This window comes from Lepisosteus oculatus, chromosome 1, assembly GCF_040954835.1.
Source record: "Lepisosteus oculatus isolate fLepOcu1 chromosome 1, fLepOcu1.hap2, whole genome shotgun sequence".
NCBI classification, from domain to species: Eukaryota; Metazoa; Chordata; class Actinopteri; order Semionotiformes; family Lepisosteidae; genus Lepisosteus; species Lepisosteus oculatus.
This window is the reverse complement of record NC_090696.1, coordinates 75,525,916-75,548,047: the sequence shown is the minus strand read 5'-3', so window position 1 is coordinate 75,548,047 and position 22,132 is coordinate 75,525,916. Positions and strand designations below refer to the sequence as shown.

Below are 22,132 nucleotides of genomic sequence, written 5' to 3'. Positions count from 1 at the left end.
AGAGGGGAGAGGAAATACGTTATGAATAAAAACTTAATGAACTGAATGATAACGTTTTCTGAAACCTCTCTGGATTTCCAAAGTATAGAAACTGATCCACTCATTTTATAAATGCCGATCCGAGTTCACACTGGCGGACATGACCACACCAGGCAACTTAAAAGGTGGAAATGTGCACTGCGTCTTCCGGTGAGCCTGTTTCAGGGATGAACAAGGTGCAAAATCTCACACAGAGTCTGTTTCTTATTAATGTTACCACCTGGATTAGTGCATTATCCCCCAATATGAAATATATGTGTATTATATATAGTACGTGATGTGCCTCATCTGCTATATAAATGTTAGCTTATGTCATGTGTTATTGTTGTTCGATTCAGTTATGCAGTTTAAAATATTTTGAGTAATATAGAATTCTCTGAGGAACAAGCAACAGGTTTATTCCATTCTGAAAAGAGAAGAAAGAAAAAAAACGTTTCGGCTGTAGAGCCTTCTTCGGGTGTGATTCAGTTTGCAGATGGGTTTACGTTAAAATATATCGTGTACAATGTCTTTGTTTTCTGGTTGGTTATACGGGATAATGGGACTAGGAAAGAAAGAGATCGGAAAGAGAGAGTGAGAACGCAGCCGGTGGAAACATGACAATTAAGAAATAAACTGAAAAAAAAAACAGAATATCCGTCTCCCTTCAGTTCCTCTCAGGCATAACCACCACGCACGATCCCTGCGGTTACGTACAGTATATCATAACGTTTACGTTAGCTAAGTTGGAGGTGCGATCGCGTAGTTCGCCTTTCTTCTGACAGCATTGGGAAAGGGAGACGCTTTCTTGCGTGTAAACTATAGTCCGTTGTGAAACTGGTGTAAGTCTGGACATGTGAGGACATCTGCCCGCTGCTCTCCAGTCCTGCTCCACATGCGGCGGGCTCGTCGACAACCTCCCCAGACCTCCTGCACACGATTTCCACCCCCAGACAGATCACATTTTTCCAGAAAATGGGAGAATTTGATTTTTTTTTTAAAGAAAGTGCTGTGAAAGAAGGACGCGACGGAGCGTCGTGGGTGAGCTTGGGGTTTGGGTGTTTGGGGTGATGGCTTCAGCCTCCGCTCGGCCCCCTGTTGCTGTAACCTGAGTGAGGTACCGCACCCCCGTCCTTTCAGCCTGTCCTCAGCAAACCACAGACTGACAACGGGATAGTGGGTTGCTGCAGACACCCCTGGTTTTCTGATTGGTTTAGAAAGCGGAAATAGGTTCCCATCGTATTCGTAAAAAAAAAACATTCTCCAACGACACGCTGTTTTGTCAATTTCGAAGTTAATACAGAACTGTCATTAGAATCTGCAACAAATGAGTAAGACAGGGCTCGGTTTGACCACATACAGGCATTTGAACAAACTCAGCTGTACTACAGTAGATATTTAGGGTATTTTCTGCTAAAGCAGAAGTAAAAAAAATGTTTTAAAATAAAACTGTGGGGGGGTCGAAACGCACAAATACCAACGCGAATGTATTTTATTACCGTCTTTGGTAAATAAACAGAATTCTCGTGTTAGAAAAAATAATGCATTGTCCTTTAATGGTTTCAGCACACCATAACACCTGCTGCATCCGATGACAAAGTGTTTTGTTCTCATCACACCGGCAGAAACGAAAGACCAATGCTTATACTTTTTTAGGCATAAATGCCACAACAGTTTCATTTTCTCAATGCATTTGTCTTCGAACCTCTCCAGCGCTGTAGTGTTCGGGCCCCCGGTGCTGGAGTGCGGGGGCCTCTAACCCCCCCCCTCCACTACCTGCCCCTCTCCCCCTGTGAGAAGAGGGGGAGTCACCACGTACCTGTTGACTTTTAGGGACAAAAAACCTCAGTGAGCCCGCTTTCCTCTACACCCCACACAGATGCAGGGCCGCCACACCACAAGTGAGGGGTAAAAGATCATTTACAGTAGTTGCTCTCCTTTATAGACCCTTTGTATAAGTACTGTAAGCGACGAGCCTCTCGTTCACAAAGCGGCGTGCTGCGCGCCGTGCAGACTGAACGCGTTGGCGTGCGGGTGGCCGATGAAGTTGAGGTAGTGATGGTGGTCGAGACCCTGAACCGGCGACAGGTAGCCGCCGTGCTGCGGGGGGGAAGCGGATATCGGCACGGAGGGGTAAGGGAGAGAGGGGCTCCGCGCAGAGCTGTGCCAGGAGAAGTGTCCCGGGGCCGGCGGGAACACGGAGTCGGCGGGGCTGTGACTTTGATAGTCCACGGTCGAGTGCAGTTGACACAGGTAGTCTGAGGCGTCGGGCAAGGTCCCGATCGAGCCGAACACGGGCTCGGTTACGACGCGGGACTTCGACTGCAGGAAAGCCAGTATCCGCGCGTACTTGGTGTCCTTGGTTTCCATTCTTTCCACTGTGGTTAGGTAATGCACCAGGTTCTTCATGCATTCGTGATAACCGTAGTGAAAATAGTTAGCAAACTCTGCTAGAAGCTCCCCTGCAATAAAAAAAAAGAAAGAAATGGAGATCAGTGGTCCGATTGGCCGGGCATTTTTTTACACATCTAGTCCACGAGGAAGAGTCACGGGATTTGCCCGAACTTCCAACATAAAAATAAACGTGTTTTTTTTTTTCATTTCTGTGTGAACGTGGGGACAATGTTAGTCACCCTCATTCACAAGAACCAGCCCACGTGCAGCCATATTTAAAGCCACACACCGTTAAATACGGTATGTTGGTTTTTGGTGGCGCTCGGCACTAACGAAGCTTAACCCGTTCCCGGGGACCCACAAACGCACATTGGAGTCAAAAGAGAAATGCGTGCATTTTAAACAACATGATGGTGGTACCTTATAAACACACCAGGTGCCCTCTCGTACCACCTAAGGGGTCCCTCATTGCGGTCAAAACGCTTTTTTGGGGAGCGCGGTTCAGGATGGGTGCAAACTTGCGCGAGTGCGTGGATTTTCTCCACCCGAGGCGCCCAGCACTCAACCAACATCACACGCTTGTCTCGAACAAACATTGCCGAGTCCTGAGTCACTGGAGCGCCACAGGGACTGTGAACCCACGAGCATTTTCGAACAGCAGTACCTTTCTCTCTGCCTCTGGGGAAGTCGGCCGAGTGGAGCGCTCTGAGGTACTGGACAGTCATCTCCAGGATCTCCGCCTTCTCCAGCTTGCCGGAATTCTGCACCGCACAAGAAAAAAGGGAAATCAGATTACCACTAAGAAAACGAGTAAGGTATTCACTTCAGGAGATCTGAACCAAAATAAAATCGACATTTGCAGCAGGCCGACGTATATATCTTTTGTAGACTTGCTAACTCCGCCTATGATAACGAAATGTGACACAGGTGTAGGTGGTACTGTTATTAACAGCCAACAACAGTTTGACGACCGTAACTACCACATATTAAAGTCAAATGTCTTCAAACAGAGCGACGGAAGCGATGAGCGCTGTGACAAAAAGAGACCCGAGTCCTGATCTTACCTGCTTCGCTAGGGCCATCGGCACAGTTTTGCCCAGCTCGTTGAGACACCTGTTAATGCGGTCTCGTCTTCTTTTTTCTATCACCTTGTGAGAAACAGGAGTTTTCTGTGGAAAGGAATTCAGAGAGAAGGGGATAAGGATGTTTAATTCAATCGCTTTAAGCCAAAACTAATAATACGCGTGAGTTATTGCGCAAATCCCTCTGCATTAGCAGGACTCTCCAAGCCTGTAGTAAGAACTAGAATACAAGTCAAGCGAAACACGGATATATGGGGGGGAAAGGGGCATTTATCAATCATGACATTTTTACATGTAAAATGAAAAGGTGGAGTCTGAGAACGGGCAGATACCGTAGGCAAGGGGCTACACCGCCTCGGAAGGAGAAGAAAAGGTCAGGAAAATATCGCCGTGCCAGTGACGCAGTCCTAAATATAACATACGACCTAATCACACGAAGGTGAACGTCCCTAGGCATGTTCATTCTAAGAACAGTGCGACAGGCTGCCTAAATTAAAATTAAAACATCGGAATTAACATCGAAATGTACTCGCCCGCTTGGAGCGCAGATCTTAAGCGTACATTCATGTTTTTTTCCGTTTGTAGCGCTGCGTATGTTTTCCAGACTGGATAAAGGTGGGTGATAATTACAGCGCTGGTCCTGCATGAAGTAGTTAGATTAACGGTGATACCCCCCTTTTACACCACAACGTTTAGAGTTTATCTTCACACCCTGTGCGACGCATGCAGAATGTCCTTACCTTGCGCTCTTTCATCCTGGATGTCATCGTTTGGTTTGCTCAGTAAAGGACAAATGAGGGAAAAAAAAGATGTCGATAAGGAGACGGACAGTTAGTTCTGTGTTCTGTCCTAAGTGGAGCAAGATGGACTGGGGTTCTCTGGGCGAACGTTGCTCCTTATAAAGCGATCATTTAAGGGGACTAGGGCATTCATAGCGTAAATTATTCCACGGGATTAGAGGACGGCTTTTGGGAAATGTGTGCATTTAGGATCAGTTCAAGAAATAGCAAAAAAATCTGTAGCCACGGGCTGGCAGGGGGGCACAGCATCTTTGTTAATCCACGTGGCTCTTCAAAGGACACGTGATCGCTTGTAGAATAATATTTGCATAGTAACAACCCAGGCGGGAAATGCGAACTGAGCTGTGAGTCTGCCCTGATCCTCTGGAGCGCAGCGCGCAAAACACAACAAAGCACAACACACACAAAAAAACCTCTTTCTCCCCGCTCGCGTTTCTCACACGATCGCCTGTTTACAAATCCCAGCAAGCGATCTTAACTTCTATCCAAGCTCAGTCTGAGTTTTAAGGCCTGTCCAGAGTCATTAAAGTAATTAAGTAAGCCTTTAATAGGCTGTTCCGCCAAGTTCAAGGGAGATCTTTTGGAGATGGAGTCCCCCCGTTTGTTCTCGGCGTTTCTCACACGACTTGGTGACACGTCCATCTTTCATGAGAGATGGCTAGCTTTTTGTTTACATTCTTTATTTGTGAGAGACCCTCGGCAGGTGTGGGCCTGGGACTGGCACACGAGCCGTGCCTTGTCCCGACCAGCGGCTGCAGCAGCCTTTGGCACACGAGGGTTACCCACCACTGGATTCTCTATGGAGAGGCTCAATTTGTAGCCTATTATCCTATAAGAAAATGTCTATTGAAGTGAATGAATAGTTTCATTGGCCCAAATTTTAATAATGCTGTGAAAGAAAGGCAGAAATAAAGAGGAATGCAGCTGGTGCTAACGTGCATTATTCCCTGTCACCTGCACGAGGGATTGCCCGGGGAGCCCCATTCATTTGCTTAATTTTGGTCAACTTAACAAACTTTGGGAGAACTTATTCTGGCATTGTTAGGGAGGGTGAAGCTTTCTGATCGAATTAACAGCACGTTTTGATCCGGTAAATGTCATTAGAAAGAAAGAAACAATCGCGTTTAAAGGGGTCTGGGTAATGCGCCAAGTGGAGACGCCATAGCGCAAACATCACAAAGGAAGCAAGTAAATACCACAGGGGACTTTTGTACCGTCACATTGCTCAAGTTTTCCCAACAAAGGGCATTATTTTATACTTGAATACATTTCATACAACAATTGCCTATTTTCTTCAAACATATTTTCACAGCAAGGTTAACAACAGGTTTATTGTGTCCGCTCCCTCTCACAGTTTCAAACTTGGTTTCATGCGCCAAAACGGTTTGGTCGTCTGCTTTTCTTCCTTTTCTTTCTTTGCCACCAGCCACTGTTTTAAGCTTTAAAGACTCGCCGTGTTTTAAAATAAGAGATCGTGTGTGCGATGTTAAAGAAAAGACATAAAAGATGCGAAGAGTTTATGCAGCATAAAGGCTCCCCGGACTTCTAAGAGGATGGAGAGTTTGCTACCACCGCAGAAAGAAAGGCTCTTGGAGCCAGACAATAGGCTTAAATCCTGTTACTTTTATTGTTGCGTTTATCACAATTTTATAACAAACAGGGCTTTGGAACTGAACAGCAAACACGTTAAAAACGCTAAAACGTCTAAAAGTTTGTTATTTTTTTGTGTGGATTTTTTAAAGGGCATCATTTAAAGGGGAAATGGGTGGCGTGAACGGCGGTAAATAAATTTCTTTTATTGCATTGTCTTGTCAGAAAAACAACGTTAATGTTTGTTTTGGGGGGGAAATGTGTAAGTTACAAGTTTATAGTTGTAGATCCCGTTGATGATTGACATACAATAATGGGTTTTGTTCCTCGTATATCTTAATGCTTTTTCTTGAAAACAACATATTTAGAGAGAGAGAGTTTCGGTCTTGCAAAGAGAAGCAGTCATGCTTGTACAACATACAGGAAAGTCAATAAACAGAATGATCATCGAGATTCAGATATATAGATCTCTATTAATTAGTGACCCATTGTCCCTTTGCCTTCTACGTTTAAATGGGCTACGTTCTCTGTAATTCAAACAGTGTAACTGCTGTTCGCAACACGCCAAGATTAATTTCTTTAAATCGACACTTTCTACAGCTTACAACAACGTTACCTCATGCATCTTGAACCAAGTCCGAAAAGAAATACTATACATTTCAGTTTGTGTGTGTGATAACCATATTTGAATGTTTTTTAAATTATGCCTTCAAAACCTGTATATATATATATTTACTGTATACCATGACTGTTCTGTGCTGAGCTAAACTACCAGATCTTTGCACCACCAAGACTTTGTGATTTTTGTCATTTAGGTCCGTAGAAAAGCTTTTTAGATATAAAAACGACACTTTATTTAATTAAAATTTAATTTAATTAATTAAATCTTAATAAAGTAGCATCGAATTATACATATATGTACACTTATTTTCTATATATAAAATATATTTTTATGGAAATTGTGGAACGTAGAATTATATCACTTGAACAGAACCAATCAAATGAATTACATTTTTACTGTAAGTGTTTAAAAAAACAGTTGACACTATAAATTGAATTATTTATTCTGCATTTTAAATTACAATATTAAAGAAAAAAGTTTTGTTGTCTATACAAATAAACGCCATGGGATTAGGTATTTCCTTGGAATAAAACGTATTCGGATATTTTGAGAATGTTTTCAAGAAGACTTTATGAATTCAGAGACGAGATCCTTTAACAGTAATAGTATTTAATTTCATATTACTAAAAGCTGAAGTCTGCGTCATGTGTTTTTTAGAAAAAACATGGATGGTTTGAGATAGACCAAGTACGATTCGCTCTTCAGCATTTGGTTTATGCCTGTTATTTTTAACAAATATACGTGCAAATGATATACTGTATACTGTACCTACAGTATAACAGAAATATGCTTAAAACATGGTCAGAAATTTAACTCGACCTGCGCTACAGCAAGGACTCCTGGTTCCCGAGTTTTAGAAACTTGGACGAGAGCCTCGTGATTTAAGACTGAACGGATGTTTCTCTACCTGTGACACGAAGACAGAGTGTACAGTACTGTATGTAATGAAAATGACAGCAGCAACAATGCTGTCACGCACGCCACTCTGATTATATGGAAAGAACGCATTGCCTTACTTTCTGCGTAAAACTGTGTATGTTGGCGAGTCTCTACTGTAGGCGCTTTGATTGATTTTATTCTTTTGTTCAACACTACAACGTTGGAAATGCGTCAATAAAAGACTGGAATAATCAGATGTATGTCTGTGTACATTTATTTTTGACACTGTACTCGCATTTACACTTTCTTTAATTGATGCTTTTGGAGTACAAACTGCTTGGCCGCTAGACAGTTGTGCTCCACAATACACGTCGCTGTAATTGTAAATTTCACTCAAAACACACCCAACTAATTCAGAGCACAGTTCTGATGCACCGAAGAGTCTTATACTGTAGCGCGAATCTTGTAGACTGCCGATGTAATTCAAAACCAAGATCTTATGGGATTTTCGTTTTCCGTTTCCGTTTCTCTACATCAGTCTCGCTGAAGTTTTCTTTTTTTTTCATTTGCTGTTTATTGTCAAAAACAAACATTTACTTTTCTGAAAACAAATCAGTTGTTTTAAAACCCAGAACAAGTTCACTACTGGGGGCGCAAAGGTAATTCAGAGAGACGACGGCATCCGTTTACATTCGATGGTAACTACTGTGGATATACAGCAACCAGAACAGGCATACATATTCCTGAGCTCAAACTTTTGTTTAACTTTAGATTTTGGGGAAGATTCTACGCATAGTGCAATTAAACATTATGATTTAGGTTACAGGACAAGGGAGGTCATAAAAAACATAAAACGTTATCAATAAAATTTCGATAATTGATCAGAAACAGCAATGCAAGGCAATCTTTGGATAGTGTCTAATAAAGGAGAGCAATAAACCATCGTTAATAAAAGACAGCTATAACAAATCAAAGCGCGACTAAGAACATACACGTTATTCCAGCATCAGGTTTTCATTGTTTGAGATTAATAAACCTGCTCTGCGGGCAAATACACTGTCCTGGAGCAAGTACAGGTTTATTCCCCGCTGAAAAGAGAAGAAAGAAAACACAACGTTTCGGCTGTGGAGCCTTCTTCTTCGTCCTCACCCGAAGAAGGCTCCACAGCCGAAACGATGTGTTTCTTTTCTTCTCTTTTCAGCGGGGAATAAACCTGTACTTGTCCCTTTGCAGCCTACGCATGCTGACGCAGCTCCATGCTTGAAATGTATCTGTCCTGTTGATAAACTCCAACTTGTTTTCGTCCCTCTATCCTTGCGCCCCCTAGTGGCGATGTGTGGGGGTCAGGTTTGGAACATAATTGATACACGTAAAATTGTTATGGACATATTTTCTGAACAAAGATCGTTTAGTTATTACTGTCTGTTTAAAAATATCCATATCTTAATGGTATATAATACATGATAAAAACACACTTTTAGTCTATGTTTTTTTAGCTTATACGTATTTCATTTATTTTTTGCTTGTACGAATAGCATTAGATATTACGCATACGAATACAGTGAATTAATTTCTGGCTCGTCGGTTCCAGGCCGTTCCGTGATTCGGGATGAACGGGGAGGAGAGGCTGAACACAGTCGGTTCAGGACTCGCATCAGAGGAAAGTCATTTTGAGCCGTGAGCGCCACCGTGTGTCCAGTTTGCAGTACCACCGGCCTGCCAGACTCTCAGGGCCGACCCAGGCTGGGAATAACTGGGGAGTTGGGCATCTGAATACTGAACAAAGAGCCATTTCGCCTTTCCTGCTCTCGTGTTATTTGCAAGAGTTTGAAAAACAATAAGTGAGTTTTGGGGTCTGGGATATGTCAAGCAATGCCTGCATTTATTTATTAGGTTTTCTGTAGCGTATATGTTTCTGTATATACACTATACTATTAGTGACTATAGGATTCAGACAGTATTAGAGGGGAAAAGAGTACTTTACTTAAGCAAGCAAGGAGAAAATTGAACTATGATTATGGCTTTGTTTGGGGTTTGTGTCTTTTTCACTGCTTTTTGTTCAACATTACCCTTTGTGCCAAACATCAGATCTCCCACTTACAGCTCGGGTTACATTGGTTAAGCCTCGTCATACAGTCATACAGTGCTTTTCAAACGGCAGTATACAAATTCACAACACGTTTTAAACCATAAACAGTACAATTTCAGTAAAACCAAGAGCAATGCCAGAGTAAAAGAATATTGATAGAATTATAAAATTGTCCAGCGCTAACATTTAAAGTTCGAGGTGCATATGGTAGACCCATTGATCCGTAAATTCACGTAATTCCTTTTAAACCCTTCAAGTGTTGTTGACGTTTGTAGATTCTCTACCTTTCGAAAATGTAAAAGTAACCACTAGGGGGAGCACCTGTAATACACTCCCAAGTTCAGGGGCGCTGCAGTCCGTACGTCGCTGGATATCGGAAATTGTATTAAAAAGTCTAAATCGGGTCTTCAAAACATCAACAGATCAAAATGGTATTAAGTTTAACGCAGGTCCAGTCCATCGTTTATTTATGTGAATCTTTTTTTGGGGGGTGTCCTAAGTGATACTCTCTACTTCTGTAGCATGGTAGTGATTACTGGTAATGCTGATGAAGAAATAACCTGTTACAGGAGTGTGACCAAAATGTGTTGTAATGGCTTCACAAGAACAACTGAAGCAATCAATTTCCACAGTTTAATTCTGGTCATCATTTGCCAATAAGCAATGTTATGCATTTTAGGTTGCACTGAACCCATTGATGGAAAGAACTGTACCAGATATTTAGGATGGTTTTACATCATTGATTTAAATTTCAATTATGCATGCTGCACACTACAGGTAACAGGGCTGCTGGTAGATCTCAATAAGACCATTGGGATAAAGACGTCAAGCAGTCAATGGGGTTTCAGAATAGATAAAACGTGTAAAGATGCTGTCTTTGGTAGTCCTGGGCCAGGTTAAGTAATTCCCCTGCTCCTGAACATCTCTGTGATCTCACATGTGTAAGACCCCATACAAATCCCCTACAGAGATTTTGTGGTATCAGGAGGGTTTGCTGACAACCATTTTAAACCTTGTGTGTTTAGTCAGTGGGGCAATTCGCTTCGTATTGACAGCTGTGGGCATTTCACATACAGTACATGTGGGGGTTTGGGAACACGGAAGGTTTATACATCTCATTGCTTTCACGCATTTTGTATGTGAAGGTGCTGTAGGTCTCCTTAGAGCGATCTGTATGCTGTGACATGGAGCACAGAGCAGTATATCTAACATATCCGCACAGGATACCCCTGAACTCTAAAGAGTTACCGGACAGGAGAAAAGGCTTCACAAGAAAGGCCTTGTGTCTCACGGTGCTGTCTGTGCATTGAAAACAACAAGAGAAACCCTTTTCTTTTGCCTGCTGGGAGATTATTGGTCCCAGGATCAATAATCCATGTGAGGCCCAATCCATGCAGGTGACCAGAAAGTTCAGCTGCAAAACATTCAAACAGGCCTGCATGGAGTTTGTCCGAACTCCCACTGCGCTGTCCGAAGTTGCTCTTCCTGTTTTCTGCCTCACATAAACAAACTCCTGACATGCTCCAGCCCCTTCGAGTGGTCATCAGGCTCCGGGCTGGTCTTACGGAGGATATCGAAATTTTGACATGAAAGTATTTGGAAAACCCGCTTGAAGTCCCTGTGTCATGAAACCCCTTTTCTCTTCGGCGCCCACAGAAATGTGTCCAGGTCAAACGTTTTTGCACAACATTATTTTCTTGACTGAAATCTTTTTAATGCACAAATTCCGTCTTTTATTCCATCTCTGTCTCTTGAACCCTCCCACAAGCCTCACCTCATGTAAGTGTACGTATTTAAGTGATAGGGTCTGGAAATCTGGGTTTGTAAAAGATCAGATCAGCGAGTCAGACTCACGCCAGCTGCTGCAGACACGTGGCTCGTAAACTGCAGGGACAGGGGGTGGAGTCATCACCTAACTGTCAAGGTTAAATCTCGCATTTATACTTTTAAAGGCGGTGTTTGAAGCACGTTTGCCACTGTAGGTATATCCCCCAGAGCAAAATGCTTACTGTCTGACTCTACCGAGCTCACTTAAAATTAGCATTTCAAAAATAAGGCCTTGAAACCACGCGAGGTTCACTGACTTGGTTCAAAAGCGTGCTTCCCAACCTCCGGGGATAGGGAAATTTATATTACTAAATGGAAGATTGTTCCCTTTAAAAATTCATATATATATATATTTCTTATAACATTGCAGTCGTTACAATATTTTAAAAAAAACACACGCAAAAAGCCAACTCCAAAGACCTACAAAGAGAGGTTTGAACGTTTCTAGACCTGCCCCTGTATTTAAACCACAAAGGCTTCCATATCTACCCGGTCGATTGAGATAAAGTTTTGCTATGACCTACAGCCGTAGTAAGGAGTCTTTAAAAGCGTGTACAAAGGTCACGCCGAACCCTAAGCGTGTGTTGCACAGGCGACAGCCAATCGCGGCGCGCCTCTCATTGAGGCCGGGAGGGAAAGGGTGATACGGCGCCTCTGATTGGCCAAGGGCCCGGTTTACACGGCGAGCACCTCCCCCCGAAGCGCTGTGTCGCTGGCGGAGATGCACATGGTCCCCATCGCTAGCAGCTGCAGCTGGACAGGTTAGTGGTCGGACGCGAACGCCTCTGTCGCAGGTGTTGATTTTGAGCTCGGGTCCCCCGTGAATTTCGTGCCTCGTCCCCCCCGAGCGGCGCAGCAGTCTCGCGAGCGATGACATGTCGGGTGAGGGTTTTTTTTTTTTTTTGAGGTGCCGCTTTGTGGAGAGGTGGGGGGGGTGGGTCGATAGTGGATGTCCGCCCAGAACGGAGCTGATGGTCTTCAGGAACAATGTGCATTGCCGTTTGAGCATCCTGCCTCCCGGAATATCCCCACGCTAATGAATGAAACAAATGCAACGGTAAAAAAAACCGGGGTGCGCTGAGCAGTGATCGCTACAGGCGCTCACTCGGACGCGACACGCTCGGCTTTTCTGCGTCTTCATAAGTGGAGAAAGATGATCCCCACGGGGAGCGATCACAGCGGGTCAGCGGTGGGCGTCGATGGTTTGAACAGGCGGCGAGGTCTCGGCATGACTCTCCCTCTCGGTCCGGGGGCAGGATCAATGCAGTGTGGGCTGGGCTGGGCTGGGCGAGAGCTCTTCGGACAGAGGATGGCATGCCGAGCAGACAGCCGGCTTCCTTGAGCCGTGAGCTCGCCGGCGTGCAGGAGAGGAGCCGGGGCCTGGAGCCTGCCGGCCACGCAGCCCGCTGTAACGCAGAGGGTCCGGTTCACAGCTGCAGCTCGTCACTTCACAGTCAGTTTCATTTTAAAACGCTGCACGCAACGCAGGTCCATGCAACATCATACAGTGTTCCATATCTTGGGTTTTTGTCGGGAACATCGTACTTCATGATGAAACTGTCGTTTTCGTTGTCTTATCGTTTGCTGTTGAATTCTTCTAACTTAATACCTATATCTAGAATTACTGAGTTACATTGCTGGAACCAGAATGTGCCACAGCATATGCTATGTGAATGATTTATCATGAATGATCTTTTTTTTTCTCATAGCTTCTTTCTTTAAGGAGCCTCATGTGCACAACTGCACGTGTGTGCATATCGGCAGATCAGTCTGAGCCTGGAAGTACTGGTGTTTCCAAAACCTTAGCAAGGGCGAATGAACGTGAATCAGATGACTTTCCACTGCATGTCTTTCTTAAACGTGTTACAGAAGTCCTATTCTTTGTTTTTTCCATCTTAACATCTAAACTTACAGACAGCACAGCATGGTGTCCCTGATTTTCATATGAAAAGCTGATCAACACATTTGTATTCTCCCGAGTTGACTACTCGCTGGGGTATCTAAATCTACTCTGAACAAACTGCAGTATGTCCAAAATTCAGCAGCCAGAATCCTGAGCAGGTCTAGTGTTCACATTACTCCTGTCCTGGAGTCCTTGCACTGGCTTCCGGTCAAATTCCGTGTAGACTTTAAAATCCTCATGCTCACCTATAAGGCTCTGCATGGCTTGGCACCTCAGTACCTGTCTGAACTATTATCGCCCTACTCCCCACCTCGCAACCTCCGCTCTTCAAATTCTGCCCTCCTTACTGTCCCCCAAGCCCGTCTACATTGTATGGGCGACAGGGCCTTCTCCTGCTATGCCCCCAAGCTCTGGAACTCTCTGCCCAAGGATATCAGAGAGTCACCTTCTCTAAACTCCTTCAAATCCAGACTAAAAACCCTCTTCTTCAGAAGAGTCTTTACTGAACTGGTTCCATTCTTCACCCCTCTGCTCTTCTTAGTACCACCATCCACGGTCTCCTCTATATATTGTAGTTGTGTCTTATCTTGTGTATTCTCCTTATTTATTGTTGTATTCCTCTTATTTATTGTTGTTGTCATCCTGTAGAGTGCTTGAGAAGCCACCTTTAAAGGTGCTATATAAAATAAAGTTTATTATTTATTTATTATTATTATTATTATTATTATACGGGGGCTTTTGTTAGTGAATTCTTGTCAAGATGGAAGAGTGCCACCTACTGGTCACCGAACACCACTGCCACCCGCAGGCTGGTTTCCACTGAGGACTCCCATTGCAATACTGACCCTGCCCAGCCATGCTTAGCGTCTGAGAGCCGGAGAGAAGTGAATGGAAATTGGGCAGCGCTGTGGTGCCGTGGCTCAGGATCTGTGCCTGTGGCTGGAAGGTTGCCGGTTCAAAGCCCGTGGCCGGCAGAGGAATCCCACTCCGTTGGGCCCCTGAGCAAGGCCCTTAACCCCAGCTGCTCCAGGGGCACTGTATAAATGGCTGACCCTGTGCTCTGACTTCTCAGGCTTCTCTCTCCCCATCTGTGTGTTTCACAGAGAGCAAGTTGGGGTCTGTGAAAAGACACATTCCTAAGAGAAGATAAGTTGTCTTATCTGAATGACGTAGCACCATCTAGTACAGGCCAGCCAGGTGTGACTTAATAGCGTCTCAGAATTTCTTGATCCGTGTTTTTGGTTCCTTTCAGAACTGGAGTGCAGGCGAGGTGTGATGACACAGAAGTGAGTCATCAGCTGTCTATTCTTAAATGCGCCAGAAAACTCACAGAAAAAAAAACAACAACAACTCCCAGTATGCTTCTCTAAGTTGATATTTCGGGAGCTAACTCTTAGGGCCGTTTTGAGGATGACATACAGAGTGTCTCAAGTAAAGCCAGATTATCGCGGTTTAGAGCCATGTACTATGAAACTACAAACGCAAAAAAGTGAAATGTTGACAATACCACACAGCAATGTTTAGACAACTTTAGAAGACAGAAGGCGCTTTCTTCTAGAACACGTGGCCTTGGTTTTCAGATGGTCGGTACATCTTTTTTTCTCCTTCCTGCGTTACTGCTGATAGGACCCTACGCTTCATGAAGCACAGCCTGTCCTACCCTACATGACCATGGTGCTGTTTTCTGGCTGGGAGCATTAAAGGTTTGTTTCAGTAGCGGCTGCGAGAGACAGCCGTGGGGGGTGCGTTGAAACGCCGGGCAGTTACCTCCGTCAGGGCTGGTTCAGCTGCCCTGATCCGTCAGGGAACGTTGTTCGCTCAGGCGTAAGTGAACGGTTTTGTTGTTATCGTACGTGTGCCCGAATTGTACGGTGTGTCTTTTCAAAGAAATTAGAATCTCAGCCAGCTGAGAGCCTTCAGTGACGTACCCGCTCCGCGAGTGTGTCTGGTGGGTGTCGCTGACTGTGTGTTGACATCGATTTATTTTTATTTCTTTTTGGATCGGTTCCCTCGGGGCTGGAATGTCACGAACGCAGTGGCGGTGGCGTGGTGACGTGCACCCTTTCACTGTGCGCTTGGCGTTTTTTTTTTTGTTTTGTCTTTATTCAGTATGGCCAGCACTTCAATGGAATTGGAACTCTTGTAACTTTTCCCTTTTCCTGGGACCTATATCCCGCTTTGCATATTGTTATCGGAGAATTACAGTTCAAGTTGTGCGGAATTCTCTTATTGGGTGTGAAGAACAAAACTCTCAGATTCCAGGAACCAAGGCCCCCTGTGAAGTAACGCCTCAAAGTTCGAATTGCTTCCCAACTACTCGCCAGACTGACCTGGCCAGAGTCTTTTGCGGTTTTCGGGTGAAAGGTGACTGGCGCTCATTGGCTCACCACAGCACCACCCACCTGTAATTTGCTCTCCTCTTAATCCAGCTGTAACATAACCCCCCCACGGTGCTTTTTTATACACCACTTCTATGTGGTTCAGTTCTCTGAATTGCGGCTCAGTTCAATAGCCTTCAGGTGTGCATGTTCCTATTTTTAATTGTCTTTTGTCTCTTTTGATTACAAAGGCGATGAACAAAATAAAGCTTGTGCTAAGGTTTCAATCAGTTGCACATAGTGAAACCGCAACAGTGCCCCTTTTTTAAATCGCAGCAACAAAAGCTCTTCAGTGTCTCCCTTGATGCTGATACGACTTGTTACTGTCAGTGCTGTGTGAACGATCCATTAACGAACACGAGGGGAGTGCAGGGTTTTTCCTTGATCTGGCTGCACATCTAATGGGTTGAAGGAAGTGAAACTTAATATTAGTCTAATGTTTGTGCTGCAGGCATGGTTTTGGCTTGCCAAAGAATGCGTGTTATGCATAATACTTACAATCTGTGATGCCCATCAAGAACCCCGAGTGTTACAGGGAGAGGATGTGCTGGACGGTGAGAAGTTAGGAAATGGGCTCCACTCAGTTGTGAACCTGTCCAGCTCGTTCGGTAGTTAGTAGCTGACAGACAACTCCGGAGGGCTTTTCTGGTGCACAAATGTGTTTTTAATGATCTTTACTGGGTGTGATGGGCTGTCAGGCACCCGCACCATTAAATGAACTGAGCTCAGCCTTTCACAGGGTGAGCCAGAGGCCCGAAAGCTAATTCCGCTTCGGTGATTTCCGGATTCCCGCAGTGCCGAAAGCTGCGGTGCGACTGACCGTTAAAACGTCATTCCCAGACCCCTGCAGTTAGACGTTGTGGGATGAGCAAGAGCTGGTTCTGGTGAGCAGTGCAGTTCATGAGTCCACAGGAGGGAGGGGTTTACTGCAGTAAGGCCGTAACCTGCACGAGCAGTCGAGGAGGTGTGCGCGGCACTTGGGCAGTGGTGAGGTGGAGAGCAGAGCTTGGGTGACATGGCCACAGCGCAGAGCCCCAGAGCAGCTTGCAGGAGAAGAGCAGTCCTGCTGCTCACAGCCCCCGGCCTGACCGACGCGCAGCAGGACAGGCGCGCTGACGCACAGCTGAGCAGGAAGGTCTTCGCACATTTCCGAACAGCCCCGTCCACGTCAGGGTCACGGGCGAGCAGTGGGCACTCGGCAGGGTACGCTCTGGACAGGACGCCAGTCTGTCGCAGGACTCGCACGCAGACACACCCACTCGCGCCAGGGCCGGTTTTCCCAGAAGCCAGTGAGCGTGCCAGTGCGTCTGTGGACTGGGGGAGGAAAGCGGGGCACCCAGAGGAAACCCACACTCCATGCACATAGCACCTCGCGAGTCGCACCCATCTTCATGCCATGCTGGCATCTTTAATCCCCCATGCGAGACAAATTATAGTCACTTGTAATGAGCTCTAAGATTTCTTCAAAGTTGTACTGACAAAAGGGGTTTGCTCGTTTCTGATGGCCCAATTAATTTCTTTTGGCTTGTGATCCATGTGCCCTGGACTAATAATACTAATAAATGAGGTTAACTTATTTTGCTCATGCTTTTAGCCGGAGCGACTGACATTTGTACCCAGTTCTACAGCTGGGCAATTTACTGAAGCATTCCAGATCCCTGCTCCTGGGTACAACAGCAGTACCCCAGCTGGGATCTGGACCCAGGACCTGCCAGGTGTAGGTCTGGAGCAATCAGATCTTGTGCACTGCTGCCCCTGCCTGTTTTCATTACAGTTTTGAGCAATATTGTCCTCTGCTGTCTCATTCTGTAAAGCACTCCGTGGGAAAAACTATTGTAAAGGGCACTGTAGAAAATTAATTATGGGTTTTAAGTTCCCTCTTAATTTGTTTGTTGAATCCATTTAGGTCTCTTCTCTGCTTGTTCTGCTGTGTTATGGAACAGCTGTCACACAAGTGTAAAAAAAAAAGTGACGAATTATTCTAAAACCATTAACTGCTTTTAGATTCGCAGGTCATTTGCTTTAATTTGTTTGAACACTGTGTCGCTGTGTTTTTCGTGTTGTTTTTTTTTTTCCTCGAGGGTGCATGTTTTGAATCCCCATGGAAACACTCAACATGGGAAATAAAAACACAAATGGCATTTCTGGGCCTGCTGTGGCCTGATGAGCCGAGAATAGTTTCTCTGACACAGCCCACCTGGTGCTCAAACATACTCTAGTAGTGGCAGCCTGGAAACAACCCCGGTCATCTCAGTTGCTCATGTTGGTGTTTTTTTTCAAACCCCAACTCGAACGAAAAGGACGGGTTCTGGTCCATAAGGACCGTTCAGAATTGCACGGCCGCTTTCCAGGCATTCAGCGTCTATGCGAATATAATATTTGAGTCGATAACGGGCAAAGATCCTGAGCTACATCTGCGTTTTCTCTCTTGGCCGCTTCTCTGAAAGCCTCTGAAACCGGCGCGCATCTGTGTCTCCTTGCAGCTTCCCCATGTGTGAGATCTGGTTTGAGAAATTACAGCTGCTTGGCTCCTTCGTGCCACGTTGAAAAGACCCCTTTGTTTTTGCCTTGCGCTGACGGAGGCGCTGGTCCACGTTTTGGATACTGGGGGGAAATGTCATGTGAGCTCTTCGCCTCTGTGCGAGTTTTTCCGGAACTCTTTCGTTTTCTCGTCGCAAGGAAATCAAGAGGAGAAACGCACTAAAATAAAATACAATCTAAAGCGACATACTGTACTATGTGTCTATGGAGGCGTGCGTGCGGAGAATAATGCAGAGCCAACAGAATCCTGTATTTTGCGCAGCTCGAAAACGAAACGCCAATTGTTAAAAAAAAAAAACATTGTTCCGAATTCCAGACTGATAGTGCTTTTTTAATATAATCAAGAAAAGTCACCCCCCGCCCCCCCAGCACTGAACACAGTCTTCCTTCCCGTTCGCCCGGGCGCACGGCTCCTCGGAGAAGCCGGCGCGGCGCTTGCGGGTTCCTGTCCCGGGACGGCGGGGGTGTGGGCGGAGCGCCGAGCCGGCACACTCCGGAGCTGGACGGCGCCCAGTCTTGACCTCGCCGCTCCCGTCGTGGGGTTACTACAGGACAGACGCCTGGGTTTTTCCGCATGCTCCGAAGCTGTTGTTTTTTTTATTATAGAATTTATTATATATTGTTGTTTTATTATAGAGTTTTCCTCTTCTATAATAATAATAACAACTCCTCACACTTATATCGCGCTTTTCTGGACACTCCACTCAAAGCGCTTTACAGGTAATGGGGATCCCCTCCACCACCACCAGTGTGCAGCCCCACCTGGATGATGCGACGGCAGCCATAGTGCGCCAGAACGCTTAACACTCATCAGCTATCAGTGGGGAGGAGAGCAGAGTAATGAAGCCAATTCATAGAGGGGGATTACTAGGAGGCCATGATTGGGAAGGGCCAATGGGAAATTTGGCCATGACACTGGGGCTACACCCCCTACTCTTTTCCGAGAAACACCCTGGGATTTTTAATGACCACAGAGAGTCAGGACCTCAGTTTTATGTCTCATTCGAAGGACGGCACCTGTTTACAGTATAGTGTCCCCGTCACTATACTGGGGCACTAGGACCCACATGGACCGCAGGGTGAGCGCCCTCTGCTGGCCCCACTAACACCTCTTCCAGGGCCAGTCTTCCCATAAGCCAATTAACCTCCCAGTATGTCTCTGGACTGTGGGAGGAAACTGGAGCACCCAGGGGAAACCCACATGAACACGGGGGGAACATACAAACTCCACGCAGACAGTGCCTCAGCACTCTCAGGCAGCAGAGCCAATGACCGCTCTATCATGTAACCCTACTCTTAAATCATATTAAGCTGTATTTGTGAAGAGTTCAGTATTTCTAATCCTTTTCAGTTCTGTATGCCTTTGGCTGTTAGAAGGATATTGTAATAGCCTTTCGCAGCCTGGTTATTTTATTAAAATGGACTCAGCTGGGTGTTGGAAGGAATGGCGTTGCAAGTTCAGGAGGAAAGGATTTGGATTGTGTTCTTATCCAATTTAATTGGCGTGGGATTTAAATTCTGTAAACTGCCGTTCCAGTTTAAATGGTTAACTAAACCCTCCAAGCATCTGGATTGTGAGGAGTGGATTACGGCCATTATGCACTAATTAGGCTAAATGATCTCAGCTTTCCTGTATTGTTCGGAAATCAAGCTAAATCCAAGTGTGAAGCGAAAGCAGCTTGTTCCCTGTGTGACTTGCGGACCGAGAGAGCGCCGGGCCAGAGCTGCCGCTGAGGCAGTGCTGCTGGGGTTGTGTGGAAGAGCGCTGCTCCACACCGCGGGAGCGACGCTCGGCCGTCGCCGGGTGGCCAGCTGTCCGCTCGGCCCGTGGTGTTCGGCTGGACGTTGCCGCCAAAGCCTGGCTTTTTTCCACTCCAGCTGTCCTGCACTTCGGGGCGAGAGCCTGACGCCCCCTCAGAAACATGCTTTCTTTCTCTTCCGGGGTATAATTAACTGCAGGAACAGGCACAGCTTGGAAGTAGTTTATTTTCCTTTTAATTGTGCATATTCACAGACAGTGGTGGTTCTGTTGTCCTGCATGCATCCACATTCCTTATTTTTTCACACTCCTCATCGTGTTCCTTCAATGCACATGTGATTGCATGCTCATTGGCTCTGCGGCTCAGGATCTGTGCCTGTGGCTGAAAGGTTGCCGGTTCGTATCCCGCGGCCGGCAGAGGAATCCTACTCTGTTGGGCCCCTGAGCAAGGCCCTTAACCCCAACTGCTCCAGGGGCGCTGTATAAATGGCTGACCCTGCGCTCTGACCCCCAGCTTCTCTCCCCGTCTGTGTGTCTCACGGAGAGCAAGCTGGAGTCTGTGAAAAGACAAATTCCTAATGCAAGAAATTGTATAGGGCAATAAAGTGATCTTATCTTATTGGCTAAGACGTCTCCTGTCGCTTACCAACCTTTCATGAATGAGGCCTTCAAGCGATGTTGGCCGCCGAGATCTTCAGTGCCGGTTCACTCCTGGTCACACTCATACTGTACCTCAGCACAGGTACGCATTACACTTCGTTTATTGTAGAAGTGTTTTTAATTCCTCTTTTCCGCCAACCGTAGTGTGTCTTTCTGTTGTGTGGGCTTTGCTGTTGGTGTGATGCGACAAGAATGCGTTTGACCATCTATCTGAAACTGAGCTGCAGGGTCTTGTTGTGTGACACAGTGTGCTCTTAAGGTAGGATCTTCGGCTTCTGTGGCCAGAAGGGCTGAGACCTGCTGAAACACAGGTCTGTGCAGCTTTTCATTTATTGTGAGGAGCAAGCGAGCAGGAGTCCTCATGGTAGTAGATTGGTATCGTTGAGGTGAAGGCTAGGGTCAGTCGGCAAGGGCTGCCCTCTCTGGAGTCCAGGAGAAAGAGTGTCCCCTACGTTCTCCTGTGCGCCTGTAGGCTGACAGCAACATCATTAAGGTACACGATTCTTGTCCTGTCGGTGCTGAGCTTCCTGTCTGCCCCTGTGGAGCTTGTGAGCTTTTAAAAGATGATTGGTGAATGGGTGTGCATAGGGGGTCATCTGCGACACTCCGGTGGGGTTGGCGTGTAGTAAAAAGCTGTCAGCTCTGAATTCAGAAAACAACTTCAGCTTCCCTCTCCTAAAAATAGGGTAGTTTCCTACTGCCATGTGACTTTTTTTAGGAAAGTAGGTGAAAGGTCGTACCCAGTCCTCTATTTAAAATAAAAGATGGCACGTTGGCAAGGAACATTTTATTAAAGCAATTTAATCTTTTCAGCTCAGATTGTCCAGGCTGTGCTTCCGATTGGTTAAACAAAGTGCTCTACACTGCATAATCTTTCCATGTTCTCTATTCATAGGGTACTGCACGTCGTCTTTTTCACTGCGCTGTTAGGATGCGTGAGTGTCTGTGCACAGAGGCATTGTGGCCCCCTCTCTGTTTGCGTGTCTTTCCTGAGTGTGGAGTTTTGAGAATTCTTCATTCCGGATGTAATTATAGTTAATTATTGTCTTTGTAAAACCCGTTAGACATAAACATCCTTGATTCTGTGGAGAATGGTGGAGAGAATACATTCTGAAAAGATTTTTGTTTGTAAAACGCTCTCTGTCTTGAATGGTCCCCGCTAGATTCTTTACACAAGCATCTTAAACAAGAGTACTAGAGATGCACAAAAAGTTTATTTTTAATGTCGTACAAAGTGTATTTGAGAAGCTCTGGCCCACTGTTTAATATAGATGCTCAAGGCGGATGGTTTGTCTTTCCTGGTGTTGGGGTCATAGTTACAGAGACACCAGAACCAGGACTGTTCATTTAGTCCTGTTCATTTAGAAGGAATTAAAGGCTTCATTCCTCGTCAGTGTTCTTTCAGCTTGTTTAAAATACCAGGCTAGAAATCTTTCTATTCATTAATGCCATTAAGGTTTGCAAAATGCTGAAGTACTATGAGTTAATATGGTCAACAAGAGGGGATTTGAACAACATCAGTAATGTATAATTGCCATTATGAACCCTTTTTAAAGAATTACATACAGTACTTCAACATTTTAGAGGGAT

The 22,132-nt window shown here is 45.5% G+C and overlaps 2 protein-coding genes across 2 annotated transcripts in view; one reads left to right on the top strand and one right to left on the bottom strand.

Annotated features, from left to right (window-relative positions):
* Positions 1-1,576: 1,576 nt before the first annotated feature.
* Positions 1,577-4,490, bottom strand: helt (helt bHLH transcription factor). Its single transcript, XM_006630099.3, has 4 exons — positions 4,235-4,490; positions 3,477-3,581; positions 3,077-3,173; positions 1,577-2,480 (listed from the first exon to the last, which is right to left on the bottom strand). The coding sequence occupies exons 1-4, from the start codon at positions 4,259-4,261 to the stop codon at positions 2,002-2,004; spliced, it is 708 nt and encodes a 235-aa protein (XP_006630162.1). The 5' UTR covers positions 4,262-4,490; the 3' UTR covers positions 1,577-2,001.
* A 7,469-nt stretch (positions 4,491-11,959) lies between these two features.
* Positions 11,960-22,132, top strand: part of acsl1a (acyl-CoA synthetase long chain family member 1a) — a 37,922-nt gene continuing 27,749 nt past the window's right edge. The window contains exon 1 of the mRNA XM_069193099.1: positions 11,960-12,062. The gene's annotated coding sequence lies outside the window, so the exon portion shown is untranslated. The remainder of the gene's footprint in view (positions 12,063-22,132) is intronic.

Bases quoted from the DNA above. Each gene is read 5' to 3' on its own strand.
- helt (XM_006630099.3), bottom strand. From the start codon at position 4,261: ATGACATCCAGGATGAAAGAGCGCAAG. The intron at 3,174-3,476 runs GTAAGATCAGGA...TGTGCGGTGCAG, and splicing joins CGATGGCCCTAGCGAAGCAG to AATTCCGGCAAGCTGGAGAA. The intron at 2,481-3,076 runs GTACTGCTGTTC...TTTTTATTGCAG, and splicing joins CCCCAGAGGCAGAGAGAAAG to GGGAGCTTCTAGCAGAGTTT.